At 38.8% G+C, this 18,635-nt stretch overlaps 1 protein-coding gene across 1 annotated transcript in view; it reads left to right on the forward strand.

The window, feature by feature from the left end:
* Positions 1–11,735, forward strand: part of LOC148363332 (neural-cadherin-like) — a 233,605-nt gene extending 221,870 nt beyond the window's left edge. Inside the window, exon 33 of the mRNA XM_088340974.1 lies at positions 11,081–11,735. Within this exon, the coding sequence (XP_088197100.1) occupies positions 11,081–11,596 (516 nt within the window). The 3' untranslated portion in view covers positions 11,597–11,735. The remainder of the gene's footprint in view (positions 1–11,080) is intronic.
* Positions 11,736–18,635: the final 6,900 nt, after the last annotated feature.

Raw genomic sequence — 18,635 nt, forward strand, 5'->3', positions numbered from 1 at the left:
TAATTAGAAGCTTTTTCTATGGTTCTTTTTGAGCTATTGACACAAAAGTATTGCTGGTTAAGAATGACGTTTTGTATTCAAATGTGATGTGATTTTTTTTCAGATTATAAAATGTATTTGAAATATTTTTTGAATATCTCTAGACTGTATGTGGCATAGATGTGAGTGGCTGTATGTGGCACAGATGCCGTATGCATGTTTTTTCGTTTGTTTGTTTTATAATCCTTGTTTTTTTAGCACAGGCAAAAATCAGATCATCTGTGACTGGCCAGACATATAAAAATAAAAGAACAAACATAATGAGATAATTGGATGGATACACAAGAAGAATGATTTGATGGCTCGGATGAAAAATACTTTGCTATATGTTTTAATATTGAAACATGTCTGATGGTAATAGTGTTCATTTTTTCACCTAATTTTTTTCAGTTTTAACAATCAAAAATATTTAAATTCTAAAACAATACATGCAGCAATTATCCCAGTTGCTAAAAATATAACACTTTGACATTTCCATCAACGTGACCTTATTCTAATTTTGAAACAACAAATTTCCATGCATCCCGTCAGTACTGAGAATCTATCGTTGTGAGAGTTTATTTTTATACGACATCGCCAACCTTGCACATGGTTTCGTTTGAACTGTAGGAAGCGCAAAAACAATTTGACTGCCTAGTATAACTCTTCAAAATTCCTCCCCTGAATAAGTCATTTGGTAAATCAACCAAAAAAACAGTTATGCCTCTCACTTGGTGACAATATAGAACGAAGATGACGGTTAAATGTTTTAAACAAAATACGTAATGCCTCATTCTTCCTTGCAAAAAACAAAATGTGTGTATCTCTGCAAGATTGTTGTGTTATCTTCATATGACGCCCTTCATGAACTCTGTTGCCAAGCAGAAAATAAAATATGTAATATGGAAAATACATTCAAAAAAATTGTACCCTGCTGTCACTTGAATGTACGTTTGTGGTGTCGTGTAATGCACTCCCCTTCCTGCAGTGTCGCTGTATACCAATGTGCAGCCTTGTACTTGTGCTTGTGAACTACCGAGGAAGAAGTTAAGTAAACACTCTATGAATGTACCGTCCGTGCCTGTCTTGAATCTACTACAATCCTACTACAACCCTACTACATACACAACAACGTTGGCTGCTGTTCGTTGGTGGGGTGATCCAAGACCTCCTGTCCCAAATACTTTTAAAGCTGAAAAATGGTTGGCAGGCACAAAATAACCCCCTGGACGCAAATATTACGTATAGCTCAGCATGGAGCAGCATATATAGTATAGTATAGTATAGTATAGTATAGTATAGTATAGTATAGTATAGTATAGTGTAGTGTAGTGTAGTGTAGTGTAGTGTAGTGTAGTGTAGTGTAGTGTAGTGTAGTATAGTATAGTATAGTATAGTATAGTATAGTATAGTATAGTATAGTTTAGTATTAGTATTAGTATTAGTATTAGTATTAGTATTAGTATAGTGTCGTATAGTATAGTCTCATCTCATTAGCTACACCCCTTATCCTCAGTAGGGTCGCGGGGGTGCTGGAGCCCATCCCAGCAATCATCGGGCAGTGGGCAGGGGACACCCTGAACTGGTTGCCAGCCAATCGCAGGGCACACAGGGACAGACAGCTCACTCGCTCATTCACACCTAGGGACAATTTGGACCGGCCGATTCACCTGAAATGCATGTTTTTGGAATGTGGGAGGAAACCCACGCAAGCACGGGGAGAACATACAAACTCCGCACAGGAAGTCGAGCTGGATTTGAACCCACGCAGGAGGTTCCCAAGACATGAACTGTGCCGCAAATGCGCTAACCGTGCTGCCCGTATAGTATAGCATAGTATAGTATAGTATAGTATAGTATAGTATAGTATAGTATAGTATATTTCTTCTATAAAATGAGCACCACAATGCTAGAAATGAAACATAAAATGATCTCACCATACACTCTAAAAATTAGTCTGGCAGAAATTTGATCGCAGAAAAAATGGCAAATGTTTTTATTTTGGTAAAACGAAGAAAAAAAAACATTGGAAATGGAGCTAATAAAAGCTAATTTAGACAGTGGGAACCTCTGTTGCATTTGGGGGACCAAAAATTATGTATTAATGGTCTGCTTCCATCGGGCGTTATCAAAATACAACCTATGGCTATGATCAGGCCCGTTAATGGATTTAATCCGACTCGCGAGACAATGTTGCAGGAAGCACTAGAGAATAATAACCAAAAAAGGATTAAATATGTCCACTGGATGTCGCCAAACACTGGCACCAGTTGCAAAGCAAACCTCCGTTAAACCTGTATTTTTCATTGTGCATCATGGCCATCATTCAAATTGCTGACTACATTTATCTGTACTTGCTTTTTAAAAAAAATCAATTTTACCTATCAAGCTATTCAAATTTGAGCGGCACGGCGGCTGACTGCTATTAGGTCCTGGCTTCCACCGGCCTCCCTGTGAGTTCTCCCCGTGCCTGCATGTGTTTCCCCCAGGCACTCTGGTTTCCTGCCACAGTCCAAAAACACGCATGTCAGGTTGGTTGGCGCATCCAAATTGTGCCTAGGTATGAGATAGCGTGTGAATGGTTGTGTGTCTTTGTATGCCCTGTGACCGACCGGCAACCAGTTCACGGTGTCCCTTGTCCACTGCCTGAAGATCGTTTAACCTTACTCCAGCCCCCTTGCAACCCCAGTGAGGATAAGCGGTACATAAAAAGGATGGATGGAAGATACTACATTTTATGTATTAGAACACTTCTCAAGTATTGGGTATTTTAATGCAAATCATCAAATGTAGTGCTTATAAAAGGGAGAAGGTATACCATACAGTCAAGTACTTGTATTTTTTGAGTGTAAGAAAAAAACATTTAGATGTAATGGTCCCTTTTCAACAAATACATAACTTGTGCAAGTACCCATCCATTTTCTGCACCGCTCATCCTCAGTAGGGCCGCAGGGGTGCTGGAGCCCATCCCAGGCATCTTTGGGCAGTGGGCAGGAGACAACCTGAAGTGGTTGTTGTGCAAGTAAATGCAAACGAGAAAACCCATCAATTGGCTTATGTTAAGTCTTTTCCTTATGTATAACCAAGGTATTGGAAAAAGACTCTATTTGTATATAAAAAAAAAGAAACATACACCCTCCTTTTCAACTTGGCCTATATGCACATTTTTTTCAACCTGCCGCCCGCGACTCAAAAAATGTGCCCACCCTTGCTCGAGATGTAGATCAAGTATCTGAAAAGTCGAAAAGTGGAAAATGTGAGCATTGGATAATTTGAAATATTATTGTTGAAAAGTTAAAGGATCATCATCATCCCCAGATTTGAAAAGTTCAAACATATTTCAAATGTATTTTATCCAAACTGAATCGCAGCCCATTGAGCACACACCATCCGGCAGGAACTTTGATCAGCCTTGTAAAGTTTCCAGAATGCTGCCCTGTCTTAGAAATCCATGTGGCGTAGACACTCACTTATTAAGCTGCCCCTGTAGCCCATTGTTACTGCAGTAACTCATTCTTTACTAATGACTCCCAAAATTTTACTGTGTTTGGATGGATATGCATTTACAGTCTATTCTGCATCCTGATAAACAACTAATGAGTTTTTGCTGAAACTAAACAGCGGTTCAGTGGCAAATAAAGATGTGTTGCATACAGAGTGATTCTCCATCTAAACATCCTCAATCATCTCTTCACAAATAATACTGAATGTTGCAAGACTGAGAGAAGTCTCGGAATTATTATCTTTTCAGCAGAAAAAAAGATTTGCAGCAGGGGGCAGAACGTGGCTCAAGTAAAGTTTCAGTTTGGGTGCAAAGAGATTTCTGCTTTCAAATGATGTGAAGGACCTGTAATTAAATGTAACGGTTCTTTATTTTGTTTCACTTTCCAGTTTGTTGTCATTGAATGTGTTTGTATTTAACATAATTAAAACTACTGGCGGTGATGTTCACTGATATAAAGCACGTAAGATGCAGCTCCTCACTAGGGATAGGGCATACTCCAATTATTGGTAGTGATTCGTTCAAAAAAAAATCATGGTAGTATTGATCAAGACCAATAGTTTTTTCTTGGAAATGTCATGATCATTGACTAATTGATTTGGCCTTCTCTTCTACCCATGGCCAGGTAGGGGGAGGGGCCCAAGGTGTGCCTGTCAGTCACTCACTCAGGCATAAACATAAAAATCGCAGAGGGACCTGGGTAAGAGAGAGAAGGGCTGTGCTATCTGCATAGACAAGCAGTGCTTTGAAGAAATTGGTGGAGGAGTTAAGTAACGATCTCGGGACAATGGTTCTGATCTAATCCAAGTATTTACATAGTATCAAAAATATCAAGATTAAAATTGATCTGCCCACCCCTACCCCTTCCTCTCATCCTCTTATTTTGCTTCGCATCTGTATATGGCACTGTTTCTCAACCAGTTTGTAAAAGCACACCAATGTACGGTGTTTCTGGTGTTCCACAGCAAATTGCCTATGTTCATCGAATTATTGACCACAAATTTATGTAGACGTTCACAAAAAGCAGACAGTTTGGATGATTTTATTTGTACACTGGGTTGGGTAGGGTTACTTTAACTGGATTACTTTCAATTACTTTTGGATTACTCCAATACCAAATATGCTAATAAAATCCATCTATTTTCTTCACCTCTTGTAGTGTCATCAGTGAGGTTTGGTTGTGAAGCCAATAGACGGTCTTTGTTGCGGACCTGAGAACGTTCTGTAAAAGCAATTGCAATTTAATTTCATTAAATCATAAGACTGTAAATCAGGGGTCTCAAACAGCAATTTACTTAACTTGGAGATCGCCGTGAAGGTGAAGTTGGGCCAAGTCTTTTTTTTTTTTTTTTTTCAAAAAAAATCTGATAAAATTGTTCAACTGTTTAAAATTCCATGCACAAAATTAAATCCAAAAAGAAAATGAAAAACATTAAATAAATTAATCAGTAGATGTGACTTTTTATTAAATATTAGTAGGTTGAGAATTAATATTTATTTTCCTTACATGACCTTTATCTAGAGGGAGATAACATAATTGTCAAACATCTTACTGTGACAGGTACCAAAGAAAACAAAAACCTGTCAAAAGTTTGGCCCAGAAAAATATTGAAGAAAAACAGTACGTTTTGGACACTTTGATCCTCCGTAGTTTGTATTCTTTCTTGTGAGTTTTAGTGTATCAGAATACAGCGACATCTAGTGGTCAAATGATACACACTTTCAGTTTATTTATCATATAAAGGTGGGGGCCTAAAGCGGTCATCCTGGTCATTCTTGCTCCCGGGCCGTTTGAGAACCCCGCTGTAAATACATATATCCCATACAATGATTATTTTCCATTTCATTTTATATCACTTCTACAGTGCTTATCTTATTAGATGTATAAACTGTTTTAATATATATATATATATATATATATATATATATATATATATATATATATATATATATATATATATATATATATATATATATATATATATATATATATATATATATATATATATATATATATAAAATGTAACGGGCGTAATAATAACTTTTGTTTTGTTGAAATTCCTGCTGAAATATGGTTGTATAGTTTTTGTATAGGCGTCCTGCAATGACGAACGAACAGTGCCACCTGCTGGTATGCGGTAGGGTTTAGTTTGGCTTCTGAAATGCAGATATTGTTGGCAGTCTACAGCGCGCTGCTAACGGTAAGCCACTATCTTTTGGTGCTCCGCAAAAAAAGTTAATTGTAAACATTAAAACCACATCTGACAAATCTCTCAACATGCACAGTAATGTGATTGATGTCAAGCTGTTTGGATTTATTTTCATTTTGTTTCTGTTGCCTTTTATGTTAGTTTTGCTGGACGTTGCACGTTGTACTAAAATGCTAATTCCCCTCATAGTGTTGAAAGCCAGCAGCGGTGCTAACCACATGTTGTGGATATCTTGTGACTCATTGCAGGTAAATTGTACGCGTTTTACACTCGTTATTGTAACTATTTTTATTTTCTCATATATATGAAAAGGATGATATTGGTTAAAATTCAGGAAGAAAAATATGTTGAATTAAAAAAAAAACACTATACCACTTGTTAAAAGTATCTTGTTAAAATGTATGTTAAAATGTATTGTGATGGTTGATATTCTGAAATGTATTTTATGTTAACTGAAAAGAAAACTATTTGATATGTTTGGGCAGTCTGCAGCGCGCTGCTAACGTGTTGAAAGCCAGCGGAGATGCTAACCACATGTTGTGTTGTGACACATCTTTAACATCTTTGAACAACAGCAAGGCATAAAATTTTACTTTTCCTCCATTTAGTCAACACACAAAAAATGTCTGATACTGTCATGGTAAAATAAACGTTAGTGCAATCGCAATATAGTGACACTCGTAATGTGGAAAAACAATAACAAGTGCAAAACAATAACAATAAAGCAATAACATAATAACTGTAAAATGTAAAACGAAAACACACAAAAGAAAAACATAAAGCTCACTCTATCAGCTCCTCATCTACGAATCCCTCGAATTCCTCTTCTGCAGTGTTCAAATTGACTATCTCAGTGAATGGGCCATCCAACACGTCCGGCTCCGTCTCATCAAGGTCGTCATTAATCGAGTCAGTGTCGCTGTTGTTGTCTGGCAGTTCGGGGACAATTCCCGTCTTCCTGAAAGCTCGGACCACAGTTGAGACTGATATATCAGCCCAGGCATTTACGAGCCACTGACAGATGGTGGCGTATGTCGTCCGGCGCTGTCTCCGTCTTGGTGAACGTGTGTTAAGTTCCCGTGCCAGCGCTGTTGCCTTAATTCGAATAGTGATTGTACTGACACTTCTACTTGCTGCTCTTTGTTCAACAACCCACTGTTCAAGTGTTTCCTCTAACTGTGGCCATCTCGCTTTATTGCCACGGAAACTTTGTTCAGTCTTCTTTACTTGGCGCAGCTCATCCTCATGCTTCCTCCACTTCCGCACCATCGATTCATTGATGTTAAACTGTTTTGCTGCCGCTCTATTTCCGTGTTCGACTGCGTGACTGATCGCCTTGAGTTTAAACTCTGCGTTGTAAGCGTGTCTCTTAATAGGAGCCATTTCAGGGTCTTTATACAAACGCACAACTAAAAGAGAATCGTTGTTTAATATTTCCCCCAAAATATGGTATATATATATATATATATATATATATATATATATATATATATATATATATATACCTATCATCCATGTGAAAGTATACATATGGGATTGTATGAGTTTACATACATGTAGGATTGTATACGTTTATATGTATGTATGTCCGTGTATATACGTATGTAACCGCGGTGTACTTGTCCCACGAAAGATCCACATTCACGCTGGACTGGATGATGAGGTTTTTATTACAGTTACTGCAAATGGATGAGTCACAACATTAGCTTTTCTGTTGGCTTTGATCTCATTGCAGTTCTCTCTTGTAAGACTGCCAACAAAGCATATCAAAGAGCTTTCTTTTCACTTTACAGAAAATACATTTTAGAATACCACAATACATTTTTACATCTTTACATTTTAACAAGATACTTTTAACAAGAGATCGTATAGTGGATTTTTAACGTTTACAATGGATTCAATATATTTTTCTTTCGTCTGAATTTTAACCAACATCATCCTTTTTTAATGTATATGAAAAAATAGAAATAAAAACAATAATGAGTATAAAAACGGGTACAAGTTACCTGCAAATGGATGAGTCACAACATTAGCTTTTCTGTTGGCTTTCATCTCTTGGATCTCTACAAGGGGAATTCATAATTTAGTAAAACAGAAACAAAACTAAAATAAACCTAAACAGCTTGACAATATCAATTACATTACTGTGCATGTTGAGAGATTTGTCAGCTGGGGTTATAATGTTTAAAATTAACTTCTTTTGTGGAGCACCAAAAGATGTGTCTTACCATTGCAGTTCTCTCTGGTAAGACTGCCAACAAACCCCGCCTTCCGGTCACATGTCAGAAGCCAAAACCAAACCCCACCCCATACCAGCAGATAGCACTGTTGTACTCATCATTGCAGGACATTTACCAAAAACTATACACATATTTCAGCAGGAATTTCAATAAAACAAAAGTTATTATTACACCCGTTACACGTACATATATTTATATTTGCTTGCTTTTTTAAAGGAGTGAGACCCAATAAGCTATGCTTCTTCTCACTCCTTTATAATTGTCTTTTGTTTCCTATTACTTTGATTTGTGGTATATGTAGCTTCCTCATTTTTCTTTTTTCCATTTTTACATGTTTTCACTTACCAAATTTTTTGGACAATTCTCAGGAAGCCTTGCACTGCTTGTGATTTATATTCAGAATAAATAAATTAAAACAACAAAAACAATAATTTGTCTTAAAAGTCCTTTAGCTCATCATTGATCATTTGTCATTTTTCAAAAGAAGTCGCCACATGTGTATTCTGAAGCATATTATTGTCTAAAAGACACAGAGAACATCGCTGTTACATTTTGTTCACTTAATTTAAAAAGTAATTCCATTACCCCACCAGTTTATCGACACCTAAAAGTAGCGTGTTACTCTAACAGTAACTTTGTACCGTAAAAATCCAACAATAAGCCGCAACATTTTTCCTGAGCTTTCAACCCTGCGGCTTATGCAACAATGCGGCCAATTTATGATTTTTGTCTAACGGCCGCCAGGGGCGCACCGACAAGAAAGATAAGAGTGAGACACGTCAAAAACATGTTTCGAGGAGGACGCAAGTTTAATGTAAGCTCGTGTTTTGTGCAACAATTAAACTAGCATTAACAAACCCACATGATGGCAAAGGTGTTAATCGAAAGGGGAGCGCTAACTATTTAATATTAATTCAAATAGTCAGTTTCTTTATAAACAGAAATAATGTGGTGACATGAACGGATTACAAAAAGCAGCGTCCAACGGAGTAGAGATATCTAAGGCGGATTCCTATCCATCTGTCGGCATTATCGTGTGTTTTGGAGTCAATATTTTACACGGTTGGACTCTATGGATTGTCCTTGATGTAACAAAAAGCATTTCGGGACATTCGATTCAAATTTTGAGGTCGTAACACATTGTGGTAGCAGTGAACCCTTCATATTTTTGGCTTGTGCAAAGTTGAGAGGTTGCAAATGAACACAGCCAAGATACTCCGTATTTATTTGGTCTTTAAACCACTCAAAAATTCACTTCTCAATTTTTGTCCAGGATGTTTTTTTTTTTTTCTCCGTGGTTTATTGCAAATAATTTTACAAATAAAAACACCAAGACTCAGCATTCTTTTACTGTAAATTATGAGCTCACTTTTGCACCATTGATTTCGTTGGGCTGCATACCATTCACAGAACCAAATAGGTGCATATAAGCTGACCCCCTGATTGTAAATTTGGCTTAGATGTGAGTACACACATCAGTGAGAACATCAGCTTATCACGATTTGTCAATTCAGTGTCCTCGTACTCTGTGCCACAGTGCCAACATAAATGTATTCAGTTGTATCTTGTAGGTAAATATAAATAAACCCACATTTAACAGCTCTGTTCAGTTTGGTTTTGCTGGGTACTTGAAGGTAGCATGTTTCGTTGTGATCAAAGAAGCAACAGTTAATGATGAGAGGACATTGTAATTCATGATTTGTTTTTAGCGAGTAGCGGAGTAACTCACCATGTTGTAACGATACACACATTTTTTGATAATGCGTTTTAGTACCTCTTACCTAGAAAAGTGATTACGTTCCAGGAAGGCATTCCTTTGTAGCGGGCTACTTCCAACACAGCAAAGAGAGACACATCTGTCTCGCGAGACATACGATCCCAACCCCTGGTTTAACCAATTGTGCAGCACTTCTCAGCACCTCCTAATTTCAGCGCAATTTGCATTTCTGTGTCAACTGTCAAGAACAGCCTCATCGGTCTAAACCAGGGCTCCACAGACTTTTTCCTGTTAGGGCCACACAGCTTTTCCCTCTTCTGATGTGGGTCCGAGATCAGTCTGTAACAGAAAAAGTGTTACAATTACAGAAGTGCCTAAACATAAAATGTATTGTTTTCTAGATAGTGACAATGAAACCTTCTAAATTCTTTCAAGAATAAAAGTCAGAAAAGAAATAGTAACACTATTTATGAAATAAATGACCAAATAACACTATGTGGGTTCTTCACAGATTAAAAAATAAAAGTTCATGAAATATAAATTTTGTTGTGCCATCGAAGTCTTAACAGGTCAAATGTCAGCTTAGATGTGAGCACACAGGAATTTGTCTGTGCATTTCACATGTTACTACAGTTATATTATTTTATTCAAAGCACTGTAAGTGGCAGATGTATTGGAATTGTAACATGTGAAATTCACAGAGAAAGTAACATTTGTCTCTAGTACGGTAATTAAAATAGTGTGATAATGAGAAAAAAAGCAATGCCTTTTCTTTAGTCTGTACGGTTCGGCCCAAACCGTACACGGTTCTTTTATCTTACAAGCTTGCTATACTAGAAATAAGAGCCAGGAGGCTGCACATTCTCATTTAACTATTTACGGGATGCCAAAAAGATTGAGTCCACAACTTCGGAACTTTGTTAATTATGAGGCGGAAGAAAACTGTCTTATCTAAGATAGTGCCTAGTCTTTCACTGTCTTAGCCGCCCACGCAAGCAGGGTGGGAACAAATCGGCCTTGGCCGTGTCTTATTGTGAGTCCCAGTGGTCTTAACCCGTTCAAACTGGATAATGTGTGCAAGAGTGCTTTTAGATAAGAGGAGATGAAAGTAAGAAAGGTCACAACAACCTAGCAGGTCAGATCCAGTTTTCAATCTAAAATCGGAGAGGCCTAATCTAACATGTCATCTATATCACTGGTAGTCCAGTGGTAAGAGTTATGCTCTCTCTGCGCGGCGACCCGGGTTTGGATCACGATACAACCGAAAACGTGCATCTGGACTTTGATTTTATTTTTAGGTAAAAAAACAAAATGCAACAATTGGCTTCCATCTTGAATTTTGAAAAAGATGACACAATTGTAAAAATGTAAATGCTGCTTTGCTTCCCCACAGAACACTTTTAACCTGGCGGAATTGCAGCGTTCCCTCCATCCAAGCCCTGTGCAGTCGCTACACTGCACTTATCCGGAGGTCGTGCCCTCTTGTCCCGAGCATAGTCCTACCCAGGCGGACTGCAGGAAGGTGCTGTCCAATGGCAATGGCAATGCCATTGTTGGCACGCGTCTGGCCGGGCCCCGCTCAGAGACAGTGACTCCGGTGTCCCCGCTCATGTTCCGGCGTTCCAAGAAGCCGCCCTCTGTTTCCGAACAGGACCTGGCCCGCTACCTGTGTGAGGTCATTAAAGACTCTGAGAATCCAGATGTACTTGGCACCAGGACTATCCCTCGCCGCACACCCGGGAAGGAGCGCCGCCTGGTGGCGAAGTGCTCCCTTAGTCCGTCTAAGCGTACAGTTATAACTAATCGGGGGCCCCAGAACGGAAGGATGGACAAGTTCAGAACCATCCGAGCTGTGGTCAATGGCCTTAGAGGAGACTCCAAGTCTTTTGAAAGCCGGGAGACAAAGTGAAGGAACGCAGAAGACAGTTTATATGCTAAAATAATTTCTGAGTTTGGTGATGAATCACAAAGCAGCAACACCGTTTGGGAGGTTCCGTGCTGCCTGCAATCTTGGTCAAGTTTAATATAAATGTACAAGACTGCTCAAATGTTTTGTGTATAATTGGGGGACACCAAATGAATTGTTAAATCTGGGGCATTGTTTACTTTATTATGCATTGCAAAGAAAAACATCTACAGTACGACCGTCCATACCTCTCCCGGAGGACCACTATCCTGCATGGTTTTTATAATGGCTTGAACAGAATTGTTTATTTTAATCTAATGTATTCAAGTGAATAGATGGCTATTTAATTTTCAATTCAGTCGGGCTTAAGTGTTAAATCAAAAAATGTACACTAATTTGTGCCCAGTTGAAAGTTGACATAACAACAACAAAAATTCAACTTCTAAATTTGCAAGTGTCTGAATTACATCTCAAAGAAGGGGATAAAAACACAGGACACATGAATGGATGTTTTAACTAGAAAATTATTATGAACATAACTTATTTTCTTGACTATAAGGCACACCTGAATATAAGGTGCTCCTTCAAAAAATATTTTGGAAACATGTTTTCATATATGAGCTACACCAGATAATAAGTCACATAACACAGCTATCGCTCGGTTATCGTGGTTATTGGGGGCAGAACACCACCCGGCGCGAAAGGTCAAAACCTGCAAAGTAAAAACCTTTATTTTCTTGAATAATTATGTATTACTCAAGAACAAACACAATTTACAGGCTCAAAAAAGTACTGTACCGTATTACTTCATAAACATTTATTACAACTAATTTCTGTAGTGTCAAAGTATGATTTTAAATATAATTTTACTATTTCATTGCACAACTTTATGAATTATGCACCTGATCCAATTCACTTTACGTGCTACTTTGCCGCTATCATATAGCCATTGTGGAAAACCGTATTAATCTTCGGGTGCTGTCTTACATAAATCTAATATTTGAGTGAGCCACTAGGGAGTACCAAAGACACGCATGTGGTTTAGGAGCAGGTTTAGCAAGTGGAGATGACCCGCTTTTTAGGCCATGAAAAGCATCTTCCTCCGACTAGCCAATCAGAAAGCAGAACACAATGCAAGATGAAAAGCAGTTAACTAGTGATAACCAAAGCACTATGAGAACTATGGTTGCATAAAATGGAACAAACTATCATTATGAAATATTGTACTAACACAAAAGAAGATTCCTTCGCAGTTACCTTAGGTTGCTTTTTATTGCAATTATGCATTTCCAATTTTATTATTATTATAATATTATTATTATTTTGTATTATCTAGTATTATTATTTTAGGCACAACGGATTATAAGTCAAATCAAGTCAAGTCATTTGAGTCACTCTGGGTGATATTACATTTGTCAATGTTCAGAAGTCACGGCATTTAGATGGACCATCAATTCTTTTATCTCAGTGAAGCAGGTCTCCAAATTTCCACAGTTTAGTGTGGCAAGATTCCTCCATCGAAATATATAGTTGAGTGTCATCTGCGTAGCAAAGGAAACTGATATTATACTTGCGAATAATATTACCTAATGGAAGCATGTAAATACTGAAAAGAGGGGGGCCAAGTACTGAACCCTGCGGAACACCACAGGTAACTCTAGAGGGCTCAGATGTCAGTTCACCATATTTAACACAGTGCGTCCTATCTGATAGGTAGGATCTAAACCATAAGAGGACAGTTTCTGAGAGACCGAACAATTTTTCCAACTGTTCTAGTAAGATACTATGGTCCACAGTGTCAAAGGCAGCACTAAGGTCCAGCAGCGGGCAAGAGTGATGAAGCCCCGGAGTCCATTGCCAGTAGAAGATCACTGGTTACCTTAATCAGGGCTGTCTCAGTTGAATAAATGATCTTATTATACAAAAGTAAAACAAAATCGGTGGGCTTCCCCTTTCAGTGCAAGAAAGCGGTTTAGAGAGCACCTGGCTTGTTACATTGGGTGTCCTCGGGATAGCCAAGTCTCCATGATCGTTAAAATTCAACCATCCTGAATGCAGCAGTTTCCAATAAGTTGTAACTCCAGGCCATCCATTTAATGGGTAATGGATCCGACAGTGAGATACAGGCTCGGCAGGGGTAGCTTGTAAGAGTTGTTACATAGTCTAGCCGAAGTTGGCTGGACCTGCAGCGGTGCTATTGCCTTCTCTCCTTATGCTGCCGCAGTAAATTACTGGACCAGATAACAGTGCAAGCAGCACCAGCTGGTGATCACCATTTCCTGGCGCTCTTCTGACTTTCCTCAGAGTCAGATTTAATTAAATTATTTTCAATATAACGAGCTGCTGAAGTACTAGCTAGGGCTATAGCCATGCTTCGCCGTTTGTTTTGGGTGGACACATTGACCTGCGCGCCCACCCACCCTGGCTGTTTGACTGACAGTATATACCAACCTATCTCAGTCACAGCCACAGTCACGCCCACCCAACACTCAAAGCCCTCTCCAACCTGCCCCCATGGTAGCATTTGCTTTATGGTGTCTGCTGCAGAACACAATGCAGGATAAGCTGATATCAATTACAGTAAAGACAATTTGATCAAAATCAGCAATGCAGTGACCCAACAATAAAAGAGTAGCAAGGTGTCTCTGTAATTTAAGACTATCCGCATTTACAAAAAAATGAAAACATCAATCAGCCATTTATTATTTTCTGGCTAGGCCCCTATGAAAGTTTTCAAAGCAACGACCAGAAAGTTGAGTCGTGGTCTAAAACTGATGTAAAACATGCAAAATGGGTTCTATTAAGGGCTATGAATGTTAGCATGCAGAAGAGGCTCTTGCAGTATGTACCAGATTTAGTGACTTAATTAAAATAATCAGGAATCATGTCTTATTATGGTTCTGATCCTTTAATTCATGTCTGCTGAAAGATTAAAAGAAGTCCCAAGCATGTAAAACTGGGGCCTTTAAAGACCACGGGTTAAGTCTAACGATCTTGAGTATGCAGGATAGCAGCACTTGAGGACATGCTTTGCTCATTTATTTCAAATGATCAGAATCAAAAGTCTGATAATAAACCCAATCTATGGACTCAGATGTGTCGGTGGAGGTTAAACACCTAAAAACATGAACTGGACACTCTAATTTGAGTTGTGCAATCCATTGAAAACGATACCCTTCAGTATTAGATTTGGACATTTGATGTACTCGAGTTTGAGTGTAATGGATGTGGGGAGAGTGTTACAGATTGTATTTCAGATATTTGGTTGCATTCAGCTAATTGATTAACTCATTCAATGCCAGACATTTCTCTCAAATGGGAAGTGCAGGTACCAGCCAATTATGACTCATTTTTGAAGGCCTACAGTATTTTTGTCCTTTAACTATAAAGGCATAAGACATGTCAAAAGAAAGCCTGAACCATTATCTTTTATTCGAAAAAAATATATGCTTCCAGCTTTTACCATGGTTTAGTAAACAACAATTGAACATTGCTAAGTTTCTTGTAAATATTTATTTAGAGGAAAACTGAGAAAAATGGCTTTTTGTGGAAGGAGGCATTTTAATCAGAAATTTCCCTTGATCATTTTTTTGCAACTTGGGCTGTTCTGTAAGGAAGAATGGGCTCATATTTATGTTTGAAGGTCTGCAAAACTTATAGAGACATACCCAAAAAGACTTGTCGCTGTGATCGCAGCAAAAGGAGGTTGTACTATTAACTTAAAAGGGGCCAATATTTTTGCAACACCAGCTTTACAACTTGTTTTTTGTTATCACAGTATAAAATGTTGAATACATTTGTTTTCTTTCACGATTGTGTCTTACATGTTGTTAATTCTTGGGAAATATTGTGAGGTTTAGCTGTAGGTTTGAAGCCCAAACGATGGCAATATGTCAAATTGTTCTTTTGGGACCAATACTTTTGCAAGGCACTGTACAAACCACGAGTGCTTCCAAAAAGATATGGAATGATGTCTTGAAGCAGCAATGGCACAAAATCAACTGTTTTGTGAAGTGAATTTATCATAAAAAATAAAGAAATATGTAGATCAAGGCGCCAAATTCCTTTTCATTTACTTTTATTTGTGAGTAACGACCGATTAAAGATAAAAGTCTAAATAATACAGTCTGCATTTTTTCTGCATTTTCTTAGTCATTGTCATTTCATAATATTGATGATTTCTTCTGATTTAAAGGCTAAAAGAGGCTCACTGAACAGAAATAACAAAACAACATTCCTGATATTTGTATAATCTGCTCTCGTCAAAGGGACAGTGTGTATTATTTAGTGCCTCCTATTAGTAAAATACAAAAATTATTATAAAGAACAATATTGATTCAAATAATAAGCAAAAGTACATGAATTATATGTAAAAATTGAGTTTTTTAAATGTTCATAGGTTGATAAATTTGCATTTATATGACATCTCATCTTGAGGGAGCTGACATCAAGGACATCATGCTTCTGTGGGTTCCTATAAAACGTAGAAACCTTGTGTGGTCACCTTGAGTCTCCATAGTTTAGATATTTCCTTGTGCTTTTTAGCACTTAATTTCAGTTTCACTGTTCCTTTATAGTTTCTGGGGTTCGTGAGAACACCGTCAACAAATATGTAAAAGTGTTTAGTCTACTCGCTGCTTAACACTCAAATAAGGTTTTTGCCATAGAAGTCAATCCTTGACTTTTGTGTAATTAATTTATAGCCAGTAAAACCTTAAAGGGGATGTCTCATTTGAGGTGTCAAGGTTAAAACTTGAAATTGTATTCAGGTAAATTAGGAAACACACTCTGAGTTAAAGATGGAGTTGGGTAAGTCTAACATCGGAGGCACATCTCACCTGAGCTGTCCCCTAAATCTGCTTCCCAGATCGGCTCAGAGAGGTATAGCATACATCTGATAACTACTGGCCTATTTATTCAAAACACAGATGTAAAACAACAACTGATTAGCTTAAAGAAGATCACATGATCACCTGAAACGATATAATGCTGGTCGTAAGTTATCACAGTATCATAATAAATGAGAAACGAAAGTTAAAATATCCGGCCAGCTGCTTGACTGACCTTGGAATATAAAGATTAGCCCCCATGAAGGGAGAAAAGCAAATTATTCATGCAAAGCTTAAACAATGATGCGGTATAGTTCTAAGGAAACATAGATAGGGAGGAGAGCCACGTTTTAAGGAGGTGACACAGCCAGGCGCTATCTCTGAAAGACTTCTGCGTCATTTTTGTCTGAAGGGAGAAAAAATACAGTGGCTTGCAAAACTATTTGGCCCCCTTTAACTTTGTGACCGTTTGCCACATTACAGACTTCAAACATGAAGATATAAAACAGTAATTAACATCAACGATAAGTGGGACACAATCATTAAGTGGAACACACTTTACAATTGTAATGAAAGACAAACAATACCTGGATGAAATCTTTGGCTGCGTTAAGGTACTTTTGAGGATAAAATTATACAAAGGCACATTCAAACTGTAATCAAACTATAATTTTATCACACTTAAAAAGTTGAAAGTAGAATGGTTTCTCTATTAAGAATATGTTAACAATGCCAAACTGAGCACAAATAGCCTTTATAGTTTATTTTTCCCCAGCCTTATCTGCTTTTATTTTACTTATTTGTATGATTGCGGTTCTACCTAAAGAGATTAGGCTAGAGAAAATAAGGGGGCTTCGGGCGTGGAGGTGTGGGGTTCCATCCATACATCCCTTTTCTTCTACTTATCCAGGGTTTGGTCGCAGGGGCAGCAGCCTCAGCAAGGAAGCCCAGACCTCCCTATCCCCAGCCACTTCGCCCAGTTCATCTTACAGGATCCTGAGATGTTCTAGTTATCAGAGGCACGAGCGACTTCAACTGGCTTCTCTCAATGCGCAGATGCAGCGGCTCTACACTGAGATCCTCCTGGACGACCGAGCTTCTCATCTTCTCTCCGAGGTAGAATCCAGCCACCCTGCGGAGAAAAGTCATTTCAGCCGCTTGTATCAGGGATCTTGTTCATTCGGCAATGCCCCACAGTTCATTACCATAAGTGAGGGTAGGAGCGTAGATCCACTGGTAAATCGAGAGCGTCACCTTCGGCCCCTTCTTCACCACGACGGACCGGTACAGGGCCAGCATGATGGGAGACGCTGAACTTATCCGTCCGTCGAGCTCCCGTAACTTCCTACCTTCGCGAGATACTTAGACTCCTTCACTTGGGGAAAGATCTCATCCCTTACCCACAAGGATCATGCTACCCTTTCCAGCTGAGAACCACGGTGTCGGACTTGGAGGTGCTGATCTTCATCCCAGCCGCTTCACACTCGGCTGCAAACCGCTCCAGTGAGAGCTGAAGATCAAGGCTTGAGGAAGCCATTAGCATCACATCATCCGGAAAAAGCAGATATGCAATGCGGAGGCCGCCCAGAAATTCTGTCCATAAAAGTTATGAACAGAATTGGTGACAACGGGCAGCCCTGGCAGAGTCCAAATCCCACTGGAAACGAATCCAACTTACTGCCGGCAATGTGGACCAGCAGGGCTTCCCAAATGCGTTCTCCAAGTCCACAAAAGACATGTTTACCGGATAGGCAAACTCTCATGCACTTCCAAGGACCCTGCAGAGTGTGTACAGATGGTCCACTGTTCCACACCATGGATGTAAACCACACTCCTCTTATTGAATGCAAGATTTGACTTCCTGACAGACCCTCTTCCGCAGTACCCCCGAAAAGACCTTACCAGGGAGGCTGACAAGTGCGATTCCTCTGTAGTTGCAACACACTCTTCTGTCCCCAGTCTGCCATTCCAGATGTAATGCCCCCAAAGACCATGCAACGTTGCAGAGGCATGTCAACCATGACCTGCCCACATCATGTAGAGCCTTAATACTCCGGGCGGATACCATCAAACTCTTGGGTCTTGAAATGGAGGAGAGTTTTGACAACCTCAGTGACTTCAACCCCAATGATGCGAGAGCCGATTAAGAAGGTCTTCAAAGTATTCTGCCCACTGTTTCACAACGTCCCGGGTTGAGGTCAGGAGTGCTAATA

Source organism: Urocampus carinirostris, chromosome 7, assembly GCF_059441175.1.
Source record: "Urocampus carinirostris isolate Australia breed hairy pipefish chromosome 7, RoL_Ucar_1.0, whole genome shotgun sequence".
NCBI classification, from domain to species: Eukaryota; Metazoa; Chordata; class Actinopteri; order Syngnathiformes; family Syngnathidae; genus Urocampus; species Urocampus carinirostris.